Genomic DNA, 19835 nt, shown 5'->3' on the forward strand with positions numbered 1-19835 from the left:
GGGGCTTTCAGGGCAGAAAACAAAAGAGGCCCAGCAAATAGGGCAGGCAACTTTACGCTACTGAAGGGAGTAAAGAGGAGAAATGTGGCCTCACTCCCCAACCTCTGGATGCTGGAGGGAGTCCCAAGAGGCCAACCTCAGCCAGAGGGAACTTGGGTTGGGAGCAGATGCAGGGTGAAGAGTTGGGGGGCTGAACTCACCCCTGACAGGTCCAAGAGGAATTGCAAGGGTCTGAGGATTACTTTGGCCTAGAGAGGAGATGTCAGGTGAGGCCACCCAGGCTCCTCAGTGCCCATGCCAGAGGGAAGCACTGTGCTCAGGGATGATCTGATCACAGCCTGTGCTTCCTGCTGATAGCAGCACGGATGCCTGAAGATAGACCCTGTCTAGCCAGGCATTGCCCCATCTCCCACCACTCCCTGGGGCCCTGCACAAGGACATCTGGCCAAGGTGCTGCATCGGCTCACATATTTGCCCTCCTTCCAAGTGGCCGGGCCTCAGTCAAGCACATTCTCCCAGACTTCCGCTGTGGGGGGCTTGCTATCTTCACTCATGATGTGTTTCCTCACCCAGATGGCTCTTACCTAGTACTCCTCTTGGCCATTCCCCTCTCATCCCTCAAATCTCTGGTGGGAATCTCTTCCAGACAGTCTGGGCAAGTTACTCCTTCTTCTGCTGTCCCACAGTATGGTGGTTTTTCATAATCATTGCCTAGATTCGGGGGGTCCATGAAGCAAGAATCTTCATCTACTTTCTTCCTTGCTCTCTCCCCTAGGCCCCAGCATCAAAACTGGCCTGCAGGTGCTCCATAAATACATATTACATGAATTAGGTTGGGGAGAGCTGATGGCTGAGCCACCCACCCCAGGAACATCCAGCCAGGTACTAGTGTGTCCTGAGGTCAGCCCAGAGCCTCAGCACGGGCTTTACACCTAAAGGTGTTAGAAGGCAAGGGCAGTGCCTCATAGGGTCACCAAAAGAATGGAAGGAGAGACAACAGCAGAGAAGGGACAGCGACATGTTTTTGGATGGAAAATAACTAGAGGTTTAGTAACTTATCCAGTAGACAAGAAAAAACCATCCCCCAAATGCCTGAGGAAGGCATGCTTAGGGAGCCAGTCCATTGCTCTCAAAACACCAGCAAAGTTCAGGTCTTGAAGGTACCAGGTACCACAGGAAAAAAGGGCTAATCATAAGACTAAACACAGGGAGTTGGTCTAAAGTCTGTCCTCAAAGCAATAAGATCCCAAGGCCTTCACCATACAGCAAGGTGACTCTTACCACCCTCACCTATGTTTCCCAGATGCTATAGGTTTATCAGCCTTCTGGAGAAACTAAATCCAAGTGATCCCAGACTTGAGAACACCAGCACAGTAGAGGGTGGGAGTAAGTGAGACTCAAAGCAGGGAAATTAATAAAAGTCTGCAAAGTGAGTATTGGGACTCCAGCCTCCTTCCCCCACTTGTCTTCCAGAATGCAGAGACGTGAGATGGCTACTATACTCACAACACAGGAAAAGAATTCTATTAAGAAGAATTTAAGGGGTACTGAGGTGGTTCAGTTGGTTAAGCCTCCAACTCTTTATTTTGGTTCAGGTCATGATCTCACAGTTCTTGAAATCAAACCCTGCATTGGGCTCTGCACTGATAATGTGAAGCCTGCTTGGGATTCTCTCTCTCTCTCTCTCTCTCTCTCTCTCTCTCTCTGTCTCTCTCTCTCTCCTTACCTCCCCTGCTTGTGTGCATGTGTACTCTCTCTCAAAATAAATAAAAACATTAAAAAAAAGAAGATTTTTAAAAAGAAACAGTCAAAGAGCTCTTGGAAATTAAAATTATACTAGCTGAAGTTAAAATTTCAATAGATATGTTGAAAATAAACTCAAGGAAATTTCTTGCAAAGCCACACAGGACAAAGTGATGAAATGGAAGAGAAAAAAATATAAGAAAATTTAAGTGTCAATTTAAGATGTAGAGTATTTGGCTAACAGGAGTTCCAAAATAAGAAGAAATTACCAAGGAAACAGCATAAGAAAATTAGCCAGAACTGAGAGACAGGAGTCTCCAGATTGAAAAGGGTCACTAGAAACCCAAAATAACAAATTTTAAAAGACAAGATCCTAAACATTTCCAAAAAGGGAAAACAGGTTACTTGAAAAGAATCAGAGATGAAATGTATCAGATTTCCAACAGCTGTCCTGAAAGTGAGAAGACAATAGAGTAATGTCTTCAAAATGTCTGTCAACCTATAATTTTCTCCTCAGTAAAATTGTCAATTAAGGCTGAGTGAAGAATTACAATTTTCAGACATAAAAGGACTCAAAATTTTCTTCCCATTTACTCTTATATTAGGAAGCTACTGAAAGAGGTGTTCCACCAAAACTAAAGTATACACCAATAGAAAGGCCTGGAGCTGGAAGAGGTGGACACCAGAAAGGAAAACTTCAGGGGAAAAAAATGGAACCGAAGGACAGGAGTCTTCAGATTGAAAGGAGGCACTGAAAACATCAAAGGCTGCTAAAGAATGTAGTAAGAGGTAGAGATGGTATAAAGAAAACTATGCCAATGTGAAAAACTAAGGCAATTATTAACTCCAGGTAAAATACAAAGTTCAAAAGAGAGAAAACAAAAAACAGTAAATGGTATTTGTATAATTGTAATAGCGTAAATACTGAATATCCATCAACCCCCAAAGCCATAATAACTATTTTGGGAGAGTAATGAGGATGGCGGAGAGAAGTGTGTTTTTTATGAAAGTAAATAACAAGAGAGCTGAATCCTCATCTACTATAAATAGATAATACAAAGAACTAGTTGAAAAATAAGACTATAGATAAGCATACTGGTTTGACATACAGATTTCTATGTGAAGAAATAGTTAAAAGTATTTGCTTCTGGAGAAAAAGAATGGGAACAGAAGAGGGATGGGACAACATAGTACTTTTCCTCCAGGTATTTTAGTACTATTTAACTTTTTGAACTATGCACACATGTTACTTTGGGGGAAAAGAAGCGTGAAATTAATTTTTTTAAGTTTTTGAAATAAAGTTTATAAACAAAAAGAAAAACTTTGGCAATGTTAACCATCAGTCTCTATAATCATTAAAGCAGCCCTGCACTGCATCCCTCTACCTTTCCTCAAACCAAACACAACCAATAACATTTTACTTAGCTCTAGTTCAAATTCCTACATGATATATAAAAAACGAAATTATAGCATCCTAGCCTAATCCCCTTTATCCTGCCCCATCTTTCCCATCCTCAACCTGAACTTTTGGGTAGTGGTATGCTAGTAAATATTTAAAAATTAGTTCTTTGGGGAAGAAAGTCCTGATTTGTAGCATTTGCCAATTTCCATGGGGTAAATGCTCCCACATGGCTGATTTCAAGTTACTTCTGTGATGTCACTGAACGTGGAATTGGGAAAAGATGTACACATCAGCTCGAGGAAACTACTGCCTTTGGGCGTCTCTTGTCTTATCACCTCTGTGCTTCCCCCCAGACCCAGGGTATGAGAGAGAGCTGAGTGTCTCCTCCAAAAAACCAGAAGTCCACATGGCTATGTAACAGTGGAAGTGGATAATGAAGGGAAGAGAGTTGGTTCCGGATGCAGAGAAAGGATTGTGACTTTGCCCCCTTCCTTCTCCTCCCACCTCCAGTAGAGTTACCTGCTCATTGGTGACCCCTGGGCGCAGGGTCCCATGCTTGTAGTCCTCCAGCAGCTGCACAGCCTCTCTGAGACGTCTCTGCAGGGGAAAGAAAACAGACATTGAGGGGCATAGATCCAAGGCTCCTGCAACTCTTTCACTTGCAAACAATAAAGAAGGATACACTTTAAATGTCCTTCCAAAGGGATGTGGCTAAATGACAGGGGTATAATAATACTATGGAACAATATTTGGCAGTTTAAAAAAGCAAAGTAGATCTGCATGTGATTCCATCTCCAACATATTTTTTTGAGTGAGAAAGTGAATTGCAGAGCCGTATGATGCCATTCATTATACCAAACAAACAAAGCCCACACACACACAGAAAACAATATTTTTCTATGAGAATACTTATGTGTGTAGATGCATCAAAAAAGCTCTAGAAGGAGACTTAGCAAACTAGTGACAGGGGTTACCGTGGGGTAAGAGGAAAGGATCCAGATTTGGCAAGGGGTGTCAGAAGGAAATTTAATCTTAATTGCAATATTGAAAGTTTTTATAAAGAGAACGTATTTATATAATACTCATAGAATTTCTTTTCAACATTCTAAAAACACCAGCAGAGATTTACATACTAAGTACATACGGCTACCGTAACTGATGGAGAGAGGGAGGGGGGAAAAAGAGGATAGAATTGTATCATTTGTAAGATCTTAAAAGCTAAAGGGACAGCAACAGTGATTGAAGGCAGCATTTACCCACCAAAATATTTATATAAGAATATTCATAGCAGCACTATTCAAATAGCTCCAAATTGCAAACAATCCAAATGTCAATAGTAGACTGGACAGGTAAATGGAATATTACTCAGCAATGTAAAAAGCAAACTACAAATATATGTTACAACATGGATGAATCTCACAGAAATAAAGTGCAAAACGTATTTTCCAAAGATGAACACTCCAATATCTACCACTCCCCACCCTCTTTTAGAACATTCCCACATCCCCATTGAGAGGTAGAGTCCATGTTTCCTCTTGCTGATTCTGGGCAGGCCTTCGTGACTGCCGCCACAAATAGAGTACGGCTGAGGTGAGGCTATGTGACCTCTGAGGCTATGTCATGAAAATGCCTTGCACTTTGACCTTGTTCTCTTGAGATGGTCATTCTCTTGGAACTCAGCCATCATACTATAAGGAAGCCCAAGCAGCTTCTGGAGTGACGCATCTGGATGGGAACTGAGGCTCTGGCCCAAGGCTGCAGCTGAGCTATCAGATGACAGTCAGCATCAACTCACCCACCACGCAAATGAGCCATCTTGAAATGGACTTTCCAGAGCCCCATCAATCTGCCCTAGCAGATGCTGCATGGAATAGTGATGAACCATCCCCTGCAAGCCCTGCCCAAATGGAAGATCAGTGAGCAAAAGAATTGAGTGTTGTTGTTTGAAGCCACTACATTTTGGGGTGATTTGTGAAAGCTGACTTACATAATGAAAAGCAAAAGAAGTCAGATGCCAAAGAGTATGTATAAAGTTCAAAAACAGGCAATGCTAATCTAACCAATCTGGTGGAGGTCATGTTACTTTTGGGGGGCGGGGGGCAGGGTGTTGACTTGGAAAAGGCATAAGGGACCCCTTTGAGGTAATGGAAATGTTCAATGTCTTCATCTAAGTGGTGGTTATATGGATATAAACATAGGTCAAAATGCTTTAAGCCATAAATTTAGGATTTGTGCATTCTATCATATGTATACCATACCTCAAAAAATTAACAAGAAGCAGATAACATTCATGGAAGGCAGCCTATGTCAAGGTCAGGTGAGGCACCCAGACATCAGGGTTGTCTAGCGTGGGCAAAGAAACCCAGTGAAGCTATTCTGTTCTCCTTTTTATAATTTTGTTTGCTTGCTTGCTTGCTTGCTTGCTTGGGAGTGTGAGCAGGGGAGGGGGCAGAGGGAGAGAGAATCTTAAGCAGGTTCCATGCTCAGCCCAGAGCCTGACATAGGGCTAGATCTCACGACCCTGGGATCATGACCTGAGCTGAAATGAAGAGTCTGTGGCTCAGGGCCTGAGTCACCCAGGTGCCTCTGTTCTCCTGTTGATAAAAGAATAAGGCTGGCTGAGCAGAGGAATGCAGAGGGACCTCCACAGAAGCACCTTGGTCTAAAGGCAGGATGTAGCATCAGGAAGAGCACCCAGTGGGGCAGGTGGGGTGTTTGCTGAGCCAGCTGACAGGCAGTCCCATAGCATGGGAAATGAACAGCCACCAGCAGGATTAACTGGGAGCCCGGACAAGCCAGCCAGGCCACCCGGCCCATCAGGCATGTGTGAAGTTTCTGTGGCCAACACTGGTCTAACCCAGGGCATTGAGGGGCCAGGGAAACTTCTTAGGAGCAGCCTGACTGCTGGAAAGTACAGCCCCTCCCCCTTTCAAATGTATGGGTATCAATACCAAAATTCCAGAGTCCCTTCCCAGAATCTGTTTCCAAAGTGGAGATAGCTTTGTGAGGGTTTTTATTGGAGGGGACCCCAATTAATCCATGCTGTTTAGAGAAAATGTCAGAAAAAATGGATAAGCACAAAAAATCACTTTAAATCACTTGTAAACATAGCACTGAGGTAACTACTGAAGAAATGAGGATGGTTTAAAAAAAAAAGTGAGGATGATTTTCCTTCTAGATTTAAAGCGTTTTTCAACAAAATGGGATCATGCTGACTGTTTCAACTTGCCTAAGGTCACACAGCTAGAAAGTGGGAAGTTTAGTTTTTGTACCCAGAGTTTAGTCAGACCCTTGCTCTGTGCCCCCAACACCCCAAAAGCCTCCCAGTGATGCAGCGAGCTCTCCCCCCCCCCCCCCCCCCCCCCCCCCCCAAGCCAGCTTCCTCCCACGCCACAGCCTCTGCCACGGGACAATGAATGCTCTACTTTCCAGCGCTGAATGGTGAATGGCCCCGTGTTCTCATTATTTTCCCACTCCAGGGATTCTCCTGAGTTCCTATAACAACCTGGCCACATTCCATCTCATTTGACACCATCATTAAAGGGAGGCCTCCTGCCACAAGAATAAGTTCCAAAGAGCCCTGATCTTGGCATGGGTTGAGGGAGAACTAAATCCCAAGTTCCTGAAGACAAGCCTGAGAAATGAGGACTGGAGGAAGCTAGAACATGCTTTTCTGTTGCTGGGCCTTACTAACCCTCAGACAGGCCCCTCGGTCAGAGGCTGAGGGGTTGGGGCTCCAGGCCCTGCTGCGGGACAGCCAAAGAGGACCTTACAAGATCCCTGAGGCCTGCCTGTTCTGGGGGCTGGGCTCTTCACTATAGAGGAGGCCATTATCTGGGAGATTTGAGGGATGGGAGGAGTATCTCCCTGCTTTAAACCCTCCTCTCACCCCTATGCATCACGAGGCTTGACGGGAGAGCCCTGGGCACTTGAGGGAAGGGGAAAGCTGAAGGTCCGAGGCATGGTGAACTTTGCAGGAAGTCTTTTCAACCATGAACAAACAGGCAGCCAGGCCCTGAATGCAAAGGCATCGAGTGGCAGATGTAAGGCTGCAGGCCCTTCTCTAGAGCCCTGGGCCAGGGGGAAGGACGGCCAGGTTGCTTCTCAACCTCCCTCATTGGCTTCCTGCCTCTTGCTAACCTACCAGAAGGTGTCACCTTGAGGTTGTCTCCTTGTATTTGATGGGGGTGTGGTCTCCAGAAGGTCCTTCTGGAAACGCTGGCCCCTGGGAGGTCTGCTCCAGGGCAGAGAATTTAAACAGAGGAGAATCCTGGCTCCAAGGGTCCTACCCCAAGGCCTAAGTGGAAGGAGAAGGAAGAAAGAGGGCAAGCATGGAGTGGTGGCCAGAGAGGGCAGGAGACCGTACTATAGTAATGGGGACCGAGGGACCCAGGAAGGAAAGGACACAAAAAGGAAAGCTGGGGAATAAGTTATCAAAAACAAAATTAATCTTGGGGTGCCTAGGTGGCTCAGTCGGTTGAGTATCCGACTTCGACTCAGGTCATGATCTTCAAGTTTGTGAGTTCAAGCCCCACCCACATCGGGCTCGCTGCTGTCAGAGAAGATCCCACTTCGGATCCCCTGTCCCCTCTTTCTGCCCCTCCTACTCTGTCCTCTCTCTCTCTCAAAAATAAATAAACATTAAAAAAAAGAAAAAAAAAAAACAAAACATGGGGCACCTGGATGGCTCAGTCGGTTGGGCATCTGACTCTTGGTTTTGGCTCGGGTCATGATTTCGCTGTTCATGAGTTTGGCCCCACATTGGGTTTTGCTGACAATACGGAGACTGTGTGGGATTCTCTCTCTCTCTCTCTCTTGTTTTCTGCCCCTCCTCCGCTCATGCTCTCTCTCTTTCTCTCAAAATAAATAAAATTTAAAAACTTGGGGGAAAAAACCCTAATCTTTTTTTTGGGGGGGGGCACCATAGCCCACCCTCAAACTAAATGCAGACTGCATGTAATCCCTGCTTTGCTAACAGAGAGGATGTCAAAAATGACATAAGTATTTACCATAAGAATATTTAATATATTAAACACATGGTGGCAGTGATAGCACCTGATCAGGATATGAGTAGCACTCAGAAATATTTCACTCTCACATCTGGTAAAGGGACCATCACTGTCTGGGTGGTGCCTGCATGTTCCCACCTCCTGGCCTTGCCCATACTGTTTGCTTTATCAGGACACTCTTGCTCCCCAACAGTCTATGACCATCCCCAACTATGCTTCCAGGCTCAGAGCCATCTTCTCCATGAATCTTCCAGAAATGTTCTCCTTCTCCTCTCAATGGTCAGTGCATTTATTTGATCTGCATCTCTCTGAGGTCCCTGACCCCTTAAGCATCTATGTGTCCTTGTCTGTCAGAGATTGCACAGCAGGGACCAGGGGGCTGGTTTTAGGTACTTTGCAGATCCACAGGACCCACTCACCCCTGTCCATCTTAACACGGGGCCACACATCAGAGGGATTTAACCAAAAATGAGTGACTGAGATTGCTGGGGGGAGAGGTGAAAGGTATGGTCAGGGTTAGGAATCCAGGTTCCAAAGCCACAGACCAAAGTCCCTCGATGGTGATGCTGGTTTGACAAAATCCCAGAATTACAAGAGACTGTACTGTTTACACAGGATGTAGATAAGAATACCCCTTTGCATATATCTATCATAGAACCATCTAGGCCACCTCCCTCCTCTGAAATAACTGGGGCCAAAAAAGGAAGGGTATTTCCATGTCCAGGGTTACATAGGGGTGGAAGGCACCTAGGAGCCTCAAATCCCTCAATCCCAGTTCTGGGCCACTTCTACAAGATATCAGCATGGAAGGGGCACCTGGGTGGCTCAGTCCATTAAGTGTCCGACATCTGCTCAGGTCATGATCTCACAGTTAGTGAGTTCGAGCCCTACAACAGGCTCTCTGCTGTCAGCACAGAGCCTGCTTCAAATCCTCTGTACCCTCTCTCTCTGCCCCTCCCTTGCTCTCTCTCTCTCTCAAAAATAAATGAAAACATTAAAAAGAAAAGACATCATCATGGAAGACACTCCTGTCCTCATAACAATAACTGAAAGAAGGGTCGTCTCCCACTGAGTTCACAGCAATGCCTGCATCCCCCAAAGTTGATGCCTACTGGGGCAGGGCACCCCAGGCAAGGGTAGGAAGGTCCTTCCTTACTCTCACTCAAAGCCATGCCCAGCCCGACACAGAGAAACTGGAGCATTGAAACATGGGCATTTCAGGCAAAGTGGAGAGTTTGGAAGTCCCAAAGTTTGCAGAACTGAAATAAATAAATAAATAAACAAACAAACAAAAATAAAATAAAATTAAAATTAAAATTAAAATTAAAAAAACAGCATCCGAGGCCAGGGGAGAATGAACTGGCAGAGGGGGGTGTACATGAGAGAACGGAGCAGGGATGGCTGGTGGGGAAGCAGGAGGAGGTGGGGGCAGCAGCTTATGTCGCATCATGCCTTGATTGCTCAGTGTCTGATTGTTCTTACCTGGGTCAGTCTTGCACCTGCCCAGGGCAGAGAGCCACGCATTCTCCCCTCACCCAAAAGACTGCTTGAATCATTCTTACCGTGGTCCCAAATGCTGGGACCTGCAGAAGATAATGATTTATAGGCAGACAGGGTCCCAAGCCTTTCTCTTGTCTTCCTTCAGCCTTCCTATACTCTCCTGTTCCTTCCCAGTAGTCCTGGGACCCCCAGGGTTAAACATCTGTGCTGAGATTGGTCCTTGGCTTCCCCGCCCCAGGACACCCTCAGGGAGGCCCCAGGGGAAACCAGGGACATATGGGGAGGGGTTCTGCTTTCCCTGTGGCTGACCTCTGATCACCTTCAAGGGGCCCTTGAGAGGTAAACCCATATAATTCTGGCAGCATGACAGGAAGTATAACCCCTCAGAAAAGAAACCCATCCAGCTACCCCAAAGAGCTTTAGAAACAATCATGGCCTCCAGCCTAGATAGCCTACTCTTGGGAATTTATTCTAGAAAATAAATGTAGCTGAAGTGAAAAGTGATAGGTTTGAGACTATTTTTCTTGGAAAAGCACCGCCTATGCTGTTAGATCTAAGGGTCTAACCAGGGACGGTTATTTAGACTTTAAAACTTGATTTTAAAAAATTGTGGAGACACTTGGGTGACTTGGTTGGTTGAGCATCTGACTTCAGCTCAGGTCATGATGTCACCAGTTCGTGTGTTTGAGCCCACATCAGGCTCGCTGCTGTCAGACTGACATCTCAGAGCCCACTTTGGACCCTCCGTCCCCCTCTCTCTGCCCTTCCCCTGCTTGCACCCTCAAAAATAAACATTTAAAAATATACAAATAAATAATTATAAAGACTTGGAAATGAATGAAAAAGGCAAATAAAAACTGTTCAGTGTAATAGTATGCCAAAAATGCATGCAGATAGGCAAGAACTTAAAGTGTATAAAGGTACTGACGTTTGGTTCCCTTCCCTTATGTTCATCTGTTTTGTTTCTTAAATTCCACATATGAGTGAAATCATATGATATTTGTCTTTGTCTGACTGACTAAAAATAATATAAAACCAGAGAGGGAGGCAAACCATAAGAGACTCTTAAATACAGAGAACAAACTGAAGGTTGCTGGAGGGGGTGTTGGATGGGAAGGGCTAAAGCGGTGAAGGGCACTAAGGAGGAGACCTGTTGGGATGAGCACTGGGTGTTACATGTAAGTGAGGAATCACTAAATTCTACTCCTGAAATCATTATTACACTACATGTTAACTAACTTGGATTCAAACAAAACAAAACAGTAACTTGTCACTGGGAAGCTATCAAAGATCTTATAAACAGGATGAAAACTGTGTTTACAAAGCTGTTTTAGGTAGAAGATAATGTTATAAATTTTGGCACTCTTTCAGTTTCTGTAAAAATCCCAAAGAGGGATAAACGAGCTTTATGTTTACACTTACATTTTTATAAATAATCAATAAAAAATCGAATTAAAAAAAAGCGACATTTGGATATTTACTATTAAAACTTCAATTAAAGACTTTAAAATTAGAATATCAGATGCTGTCTAGAAGGCATTTAAATAAATGGGCATCCTCAAAGAGATTAAGGGTACACTTATTATGATGAGCACTGAGTAACAGAATTGTTGAATTACTATATTGTACACCTGAAACTAATATAATGCTGTATGTTAATTATACTGAAAGTTTTTTAAGTGTAGAGAAATATTATGATTAAAAGTAGTTGATAAAAAATAAAATATAAATGGATATCCTCACTATTATTGAGACTATAAACTGATATGATCTTGGCACAGCTTGGTATAATCTACAGGGTAAACTGGCAATATATATGAAAAGCTTTAAAATGTCTTTCTTTCAGAGGGGTGCCTGGGAGGCTCAGTCAGTTAAGCGTCCGACTCCTAATTTCGGCTCAGGTCATGATCTCACGATTCATGAGACTGAGCCCCGAGTCAGGCTCTGCACTGCTCTGCCCTGGCAGTGTGGGGCCTGCTTAGGATTTTCTCTCTGTCTCTCTCTCTCTGTCTCTCTCTCTCTGCCCCTCCCCCACTCATGAGCTCTCCCTCTCTCTCTCTTTCTCTCTCTCTCTCTCAAAATGAATGAAGATTTTTTTTTTAACATTAAAAAAAAGTCTTCCATTCAGAAATTCCACCTGTAGGAATTTATCCAAAGAAAATAAAGAGAAATATGGGGAAATTTATGTACATGGATATATACTGCAATACTACTTATAATGGCAAAAGACTTGAAACCACCCAAGTGGTCAACAATAGAGAAAATTATTAAGTGCATTATAGAATAACCACATGGTTATTAAATATATTTTGTAATGACATTTAATGACAAGGAAGAATGTTCATGATATGCTGCATGGAAAAAAGAGTATATATTATGTATAGATATATGTTATGTAAACATATATATCATATATGATTCTCTATATATTCTATATAAAGAGATAGATATATATACACATATTACATAAATCATCCTAATTTTGCACATATGCATATACCAAAATGTCAATGGTGATTATTTCTGGCAGGTAGGATTATGGGCTGTTTTTATTTTCTTCTTTAGGCTTTCATATATTCCAGTATTTAGGGATTACTACCAGAATCATATCACATCAGAAGGCATATAATGTCAGTTTTTCATGGCCAATGATGCTAAGTTTGGCCACCTGGTTAAAGCAATGTCCTCTAAGCTCTTCACAGTAAAGGTAACTTTTCCCCTTTGCTAACTATCTTCAGGGTGACACTTACTTGAAAACATCCGGATATCCTGTTTGCCTACAACTCATTACTCTATGCGAGCAGCATCCATTAATGATCCTGGTCAGAGGCAGTTATTTCATTGAGGGTTACACAATGACTATTTCCTACTACATTTATCAGCTGACATTCTTCTGTGAAGATGAGCTTCCCCCTCCCACACTTCTAGTGGACTGTGGACTGATGGATTTCTCCTCCTCCTTCTTGTTGTTATTATTGACTCCTGCATTTATTATTATTGCCATTATTATCATTCTTCAGTGTGTTATAACTGAAGGGTGGATAACTGAAGGGTGAATAACCCATTGTATTCTTCTTAACGTTCAAATTCTCCCAAATGTGACTGGTGGGTTTCCTTTCAAGCTAGTTCCTGTGTGTCCATTCTTTGAGCACCCTCCCACATTCTGTAGCAGCTCCTCTTGCCCCAAATGTGGATTTCGCCACCTCTCCAAGAATCCCTGATTTCTATTAGTGGGTACTGGTACTTAGAAACCAAGATCTGAGTGCTAAATGTGTTCCCTGTTACCAAGTGTCATTGCTTCCAGGCCCTTTCAGTGAAAAGAGCCAGGAAACTGGAAAATATAAACACAAATGTGTGTGTGTGGTGGGGGAGGGGGGTCATGAGTTCATATCCATACCTCCAATTCAGTGCAACATCACGTAGTTCTTTGTCCTTTCCCCTGCTCCAGATTTGTATCCTCCTACTTCCACAGTGAGAACCCTGGTTCCCAACATCAATATAATTACTTATCTATTCTATCCTACAATATACCCCGGTTTCAGATTACTACACCAAAACTAGTCCTGAGTCTGTGTTATTAACACTATTGCAGTTAGTTTTCTCTGTCCTTCAGGATGATAATCTGTCAACCATTCATTCCCTTAAATAATTATTTAATTCATAATAGCAAATTCCTTTCATTTTCAGTCCAAAATTAAAAGTAACTTCAGGGGCGCCTGGGTGGCTCAGTCAGTTAAGTGCCTGATTTCGGCTTAGGTCATAATCTCACGGTTTGTGGGCTCGAGCCCTGCATCCAGCTCTCTGCTGTCAGCACAGAACTTACTTTGGATCCTCTGTCCCCCACTACCCGCCCCCTCAGCTCTGCCTGCACTCTCTCTCTCTGTGTCTCTCTTAAAATAAATAAACTTAAAAATACATAAATAAAAGTAAGTTCGATGTCAGCTGGTACACCTTTAGACCTTTAGAGGTCTAAATCTAATTCCATGACCTAGGTGGAAAGCCAACAGTGGGGCTTCTGCCAACTCCTGGTGGTTTGCTTCCTCAGGTCTGATCCTGGACACACTGCACCCTGACAAGAGACTCCTAGCCTCAAGATCCTCCCAAATAATCTACTCCTGCAGAGATTTCATGAACCAGGCAGACTTTACTGACAACTTTCCAGGAACAGGCAGAGGGGACAAAAGTACACCATGTCAACAAATTTCACAACCCAGGAGGCATGAGCAGTCTCAAGAGGGCCCCAGCCACTGGCCTCTCAGCTCATCCCAGATGCTTGCTCTCCTTTCCACTGTTTCTCCCTCTTCTTCCTTCTCTCTCCCCTCTCTTGCCACGATCAAAAAGGACAATTCTTCCCCCTGCGTCAAGCAGACAAACGTCTTCCTCCTCTGAAGCCTTGCTCAAGACATTCTTATGACAAAGACAGGCTTCTTCCTACGGTGAATAAAATGTCCTCTGCCTCATCACACATATAAGGATTGGGATCTTTTTAAAGGTTGGTCAGTTATAAATGTCAAACAAATCGCTGCAAAACTCTCTCAAGAGGAGTCTATCCATCGACTTGGCTAATGCCTCTAAGAACCAAGTCACCAGACGGCTCACGCTGCCCAGGATCTTTCTACCTCAAGAACCTCCAGCTTCCAGAACCACCTCCTCATGGCTCCACAAACCTATTACTCTCACAGGCAAAGAGACCTGTCTAGGTCTCTTCCAGCTGGGACCACCCCACAATCCCTGCCAGAACACCAGCAAAAAGCCCTGGGAGAGAAACAGTGCTCTGTAGGCATGAACCATGGTCTGTGGACTGAGCTCAGCAGAGAGGAGAGTGGCCCCTCTGGTAGTGCCACAGTTCCTGGGGGAGAGCATCAGGTAAGAGACTCTCCTCTCAGCTTCTAATTTCTCATTGCTTCCATGCAGATGGCCTTGCTAAGCAACCTGCATGGACTAGAGCCAGTGAAGGCCTGGATGCCCCACTCATGGCCCTTCCAGAGTTTTTAGGGCTTAGAAGATGATCTTCTGTGGGCAAAAACTTTCCAAAAGGCCAGCATGTAGTGTTGGAAAACAGTCCCCAACTGGGATGTAGCAGGGAGGGAGGTGTGGGTCTTTCTGGGAAGCCTTTCAGAATCTTTGATGAGGGGAGGAGGACAGGTGAATTTTGAAAACTATTACAAAATTACTGTTGTACTGGTTATTTTCTAGTTAGTAAATAGGTAGCTTTGACAAGTGAATTACTGATAGGGGAAACAGGTCAAAAATGGTTTAGTGATGTACAGGAATATTGGGGCCTTTCAAAATGCAAGAAAGGTGTGGCACCAGGAGGAGAGTGGCAAGTGAAATGGTCTGGGAACGAGAAGAGGGTGGACTGGAGAGAAATGAGGGTGTGGGTCCCCTGGCACAGCTGGCATGCTGCCCTGTAGCTGCCCATCTATCCCCAAAGCCCCCGCCTTCTCATGGTAATCTGGGGAGCACGAAGTACCTCCTGACCTTCTGTCATCCTCCACCATTTCTCAATGTGTCTCAAACCCATCATTAGCACTCCTATCCTTTGAGTTAAGCACTGGCCTCTGCGGCCTTCTCCGTCAAGCAGGTGGCATTTTTGTTGGGATTCATGTTACAATTGTATCTGGTTTTGTGCTATTCTGGAGCTTTCTAGAAAGTCACATCACCTAGGCTAGGTAAGTAGTTTCTCTAGCTTGGTGATTTCCCAAATTGTTGTGTAGTCATATTGATTACTCCTCAGGAGAATCCAGACAAAGCCCAGAGTATAGCAGCCCTGTGCTTTCGAGGCGGTAGACCCAGAGGGGCAGGTAAAGTCAGCCAGTAAAATACTGGAGCCCTTTGTTCTCACTGACATGTTGTTGGAAAGCACACAACAGGGTAATTCTCATATTTAGTGATACTGGACCGCATCCCCCACTGGAGATGGTTCTAAGCCCAGGTGCCCAGAAGGCCTTGTGCTTCTTTCCATGATGGCTTTTACCTCCCAGAGGGATCAACTCCAGGGCGGAAACAATCCAATGCTCAACACAGAGAAGACGTGCAGAGAAGTGCACAACTCAAGGCTCAAGACCTTCCTCGGGATAGGTGGGGCCCCGGTGAGGGAGCTCAAGCCTTCTGCCAGCTGAGTAATCTTGGGATTATTACCTGAACAGGGTACAAACTGGCTAAGAATAAGGGTTCGGGAGACAAGCTTACCTGGGTTCATACACTGGCTCCACCACTGGCCAGCACCATGTGCATGAGATTTAACTTCTGTCTGTTTCCTCATCTGTAAAATGGAACTTAGAATAACATCTACCTCGTAGGGATGCTTTGAGTTAATCTGATGAGCTAACGCATGTAAACTGCTTAACACACTGCCCTGCTCACAGTTAAGGGCTTAACAAATATTTGCTTTTTTATATGTGCATGCATTGCTACACACATACAAAGGCTATAAAGACATATGATGGCTAAAATAGACTTGGCGATAAATTTAAATGTGATGATACCACATGTTGGTGAGGATGTGGAATCACTGGGACATTGCAGATGGGATGTTAAATGTAGAGCCACTCTCAACAATGGTTTGGCAGCTTCCTATGAAGAGAAACATACACTTACCACACTTACCATATGAACTAGCGCTCCATTCCTAGTTACTTACTCAAGAGAAATGAAAACATACGTCCACACAAAGAATGCTCATAGTATATTATCTACAATAGCTCCAAGCTGGAAACAGCCCAGGTGTTCATCAACAAGTGGATGGATACACACATTCTGGAACAACCTCTCAGTGGAATACTACTCAGCAATAAGAAGTCATGAACCAATGATACACACACGGCAACGTGGATGAATCTCGAAAACATTACGCTTCGGAAAAGAAGCCAGACACACAAGGCTACGTGCTGTAGTATTCCATTTATATGGCATTTTAAACAGGAAAACAATACAGACAGAAAACAGACGAGTGGTTGCCAGAGGTTGGCAGGAACGAGGGAGATCAACTTTACAAACGGGCATGAGTGAACATTTTAGGGTGATTGGGAGCGTCCTACAGCTTCATGGTGGTGGTAGATACATGACTGAATCTGTTTGTTGAAACGCAGAATGGTACACATGCAAAAGGTAAACTATACCTTAACAAACCTGACATTACCTACGACAGGAGGGAGCTGGGTAGGGAGAGTACATCAAGGATACTTTCTCATTTAAACACACCTGTGCCATGTGAACTTTTCTAATGAGCATGTCATTTATGTGCTGGGTAATAACTTTATTAGAGTTGGAAATAATAACGATGCGATATATCTACCTTGAAGGGATGTCGTAAGATGCAAACGGAATGAGACAATGTGTATAAAGCATACACACAAGTGACCCATGGATCTTCCAAAGGGGCCGGGGGGCTCTAGTGAGAGTGACATCCAGGACTTACCTCAGTGACAAAGAGTGTGCGAGGATCAATGATATCCAAGAAGTGCCTGAAGCGGCCATAGAAGGATGTCTGGGGAAGGAGGTGGGAGAGGAGAGCAGGTCAGCCACTGGAGATCATCCTCTAAACCCCATGGACCACACCCCACAGCCTACACTTATTATTGGGGTCCCACAGTCCCCAGGACTCCCCATGTGATGAGTGCCAATGAGACCTTGCTTCTCAGTGACCTGAGGGCCTCCCAGGTCTGAAGTCTTTCTAAAGTCAACCCATAAAGACCATTAAGACACTCAATGACTGTCTCAGCTGCTCTTCAAAAATGCCTCGCATTTTCCTCTCACTTCCCCAAATTCCCTGAGATCCACTCCCAGCTTCCCACTGCTCCCAAGCACCCATGAGCACACAGGCTAAAGGTGAGACCTGGGCCGAGCCCTCTCCCGGCCTTCCCTGTCCACCACAGCCTCCCTGCCTTGCTTTGGACGTCTCCAGTGAAGGAGGGTCCCTCTCCAAGGTCCAGCTCAGGCTCTGTCCCCGAGGAAATCTCTCCACGGGCAAAGCTCAGGCATGACAGTGTCCAGCTTACTCCCCTCACGCCCTCCTATACCCATAGCCCTGGAGCTGCTGTGAGGCTCAGGACAGGGCCTGCCTGCCCTGGCCTCACCCCAGAGCAGGGGCCCCAGAAAAGCAGGGCTTTGTGCAAAGCAGGCCACAGGCATTAGCGCACAATGAAAGGAAACCAGGCAACAGGCACCACTGCTCCTGGGCCCTCTGCCTTAGGGAAAAAGCCAAGCTCAATGGGAGGTGAGAAGATGCCAAGCTGGAGGACAAAGGGGAAGCCACAAATACCGGGGGTTGGTGCCTCACTACACTCCAGGCTCTACCCCAAATCTGCACTGGAGCCCCACCGCTCCCCCAGCACCGTCCTCTGCATGGTGAAGGAAGCAGATACCTCCACACTCCCTCCCTCCCTCCCCTTGCTCATTAGGACACCAGATCCTATAGCCTCCTGCTCCTTACCCTTCCTAATAAAGTCCTGCAATAGTCCCCTGAAAGTCCCCTGCGCACACCAGGCCCCATGCTGCCTCCATCTCTCTGCTCGCTGTGACGCCCCCTGCATGGAGGACCCTCTCCACCTCCTACATCCACCCCCACTGAGGCGCTGCAGTTCACAGAGCAGGTCAAGCTTCGGCATTGTTCCTAACTAAAACGTTGCTTCTCGGACCTCTTATAACTCAAATGGTCTCAACCATTTTCCCCACGTGTACATAATGCTCACATTGTTGTCCTGGCAAAATTTCCCCTCTAAGTATCTAGTCTCAGGAAACAGAGACGTTCAGAGGTGCGGTAAGATGTGAATGCTGAGGGTGCTCACCGCTGCAGTATTTGCAAAGGTGGATGGTGAGCAAATAACAGTCCAATCACATGATTGAACACTCTCCAGCCATTTGAAATGTTCTTGGACATTTATGACATGAAAATAGGCTTCTGATTTTGTGGAATGCATACAAACAGGATAATTCCAACTCAAAAAAATAAGGAGATACGGGGCATCTCAATGGCTCAGTTGGATAAGCATCTGACTGTTGATTTCTGCTCAGGTCATGATCTCACTGTTCGTGCAATTGAGCCCCCCGGCAGGCTCTGCGTTGACAGCATGGAGCTTGTTTGGGATTCTCTTTCTCTCTCTCTCTCTCTTTCTCTCTCTCTCTCTCTCTCTCTCTCTCCCTCGCTCTCTGCCCCTCTCCTGCTCACGTGCTTTTTCTAAGTAAATAAATAAACTTTAAAAAGAAAAAAGCCAAGGAGATAAATAGAGCTAGATGGACGGTAAGTGGATAACAAAGAGACAGAATGACATCCAGACCCTGATCTACTAAAATGAACCAGGGTTCCTTAGAGAAGTGGCTGATTCCAGGGCCGGGGAAGGGAAGGCACAAGATGAACCTGGTACATCTTGTTGTGTCAGAAAGTAATGAAGTGCCAGCCCACAAAATGATGGGGACGTGTTAAAGGGACCAATGAGGGGCAGATGGACATTGTGTGCCTCTAGATGTGACACCCTGAGAAGTTCACAGTGTCACTCAAATAGTATTCTGGAGGGATTGAATCTAATCATAAGGAGACACCAGACAAACCCAAACTGAGCAGTATGCCATAAAATAACCAGGCTTGTTCATCAAATATGTCCATGTCATAAAGACAAAGAAAGACTGAGGACCTGGTCCACGTGAAAGGACACTGAAGAGACAAGACACCTAAATGTAATATGTGATTCTGGACTGAAGCACAGAAAAGTGTCCTCAAGGACGTTACTGAGAGAACTGACAAAATTGGCACAGGGATCATAGCTTAATAAAAGTATTATAGCCAGCTTAAATTTCTAAATGTAATAACTACACTTGAGGCTATTGCTAGACACTGGATGTTTGTGTCCCTCCCCTAATTCCTATCTTAACCTAACACCTAATGTGATGGAATTTTGAGGTGGGGCCTTTTGACACGAAATGACACTAGTGCTCTTATAGAAGAGACCTCAGAGGGCCCCCTCACCCCTTCTGCCATGCAAGAACACGGAAGATGGCTGTCTATGAACCAGGGCTCAAGCTGTCACCAGACGACGAATCTGCCAGTGCCTTGAGCTTAGACTTCTAGCCTCCAGAACTGTGAGAAATTAATTTCTGTTGTTTACAAGCCACCCAGTCTATGGTATTTTTGTTACCGCAGACTGAATGAACTAAGACAGAAATGTAAGAGAATGTCCTCATTC

General features: G+C 44.9%; 1 protein-coding gene across 4 annotated transcripts in view; it reads right to left on the minus strand.

The window, feature by feature from the left end:
- The window catches only part of SFXN5 (sideroflexin 5), a 117174-nt gene that overhangs the window by 86083 nt on the left and 11256 nt on the right, over nucleotides 1–19835 (minus strand). For all 4 annotated transcript variants that reach the window (XM_049651687.1, XM_049651688.1, XM_049651689.1 and 1 more), the window contains exons 2-3: nucleotides 17075–17143; nucleotides 3665–3742 (exon numbers count right to left, since the gene is read on the minus strand). In XM_049651687.1, coding sequence (XP_049507644.1) covers nucleotides 3665–3742; nucleotides 17075–17143 — 147 coding nt within the window. The remainder of the gene's footprint in view (nucleotides 1–3664; nucleotides 3743–17074; nucleotides 17144–19835) is intronic.

This window comes from Panthera uncia (genome assembly GCF_023721935.1).
Source record: "Panthera uncia isolate 11264 chromosome A3 unlocalized genomic scaffold, Puncia_PCG_1.0 HiC_scaffold_11, whole genome shotgun sequence".
NCBI lineage: Eukaryota > Metazoa > Chordata > Mammalia > Carnivora > Felidae > Panthera > Panthera uncia.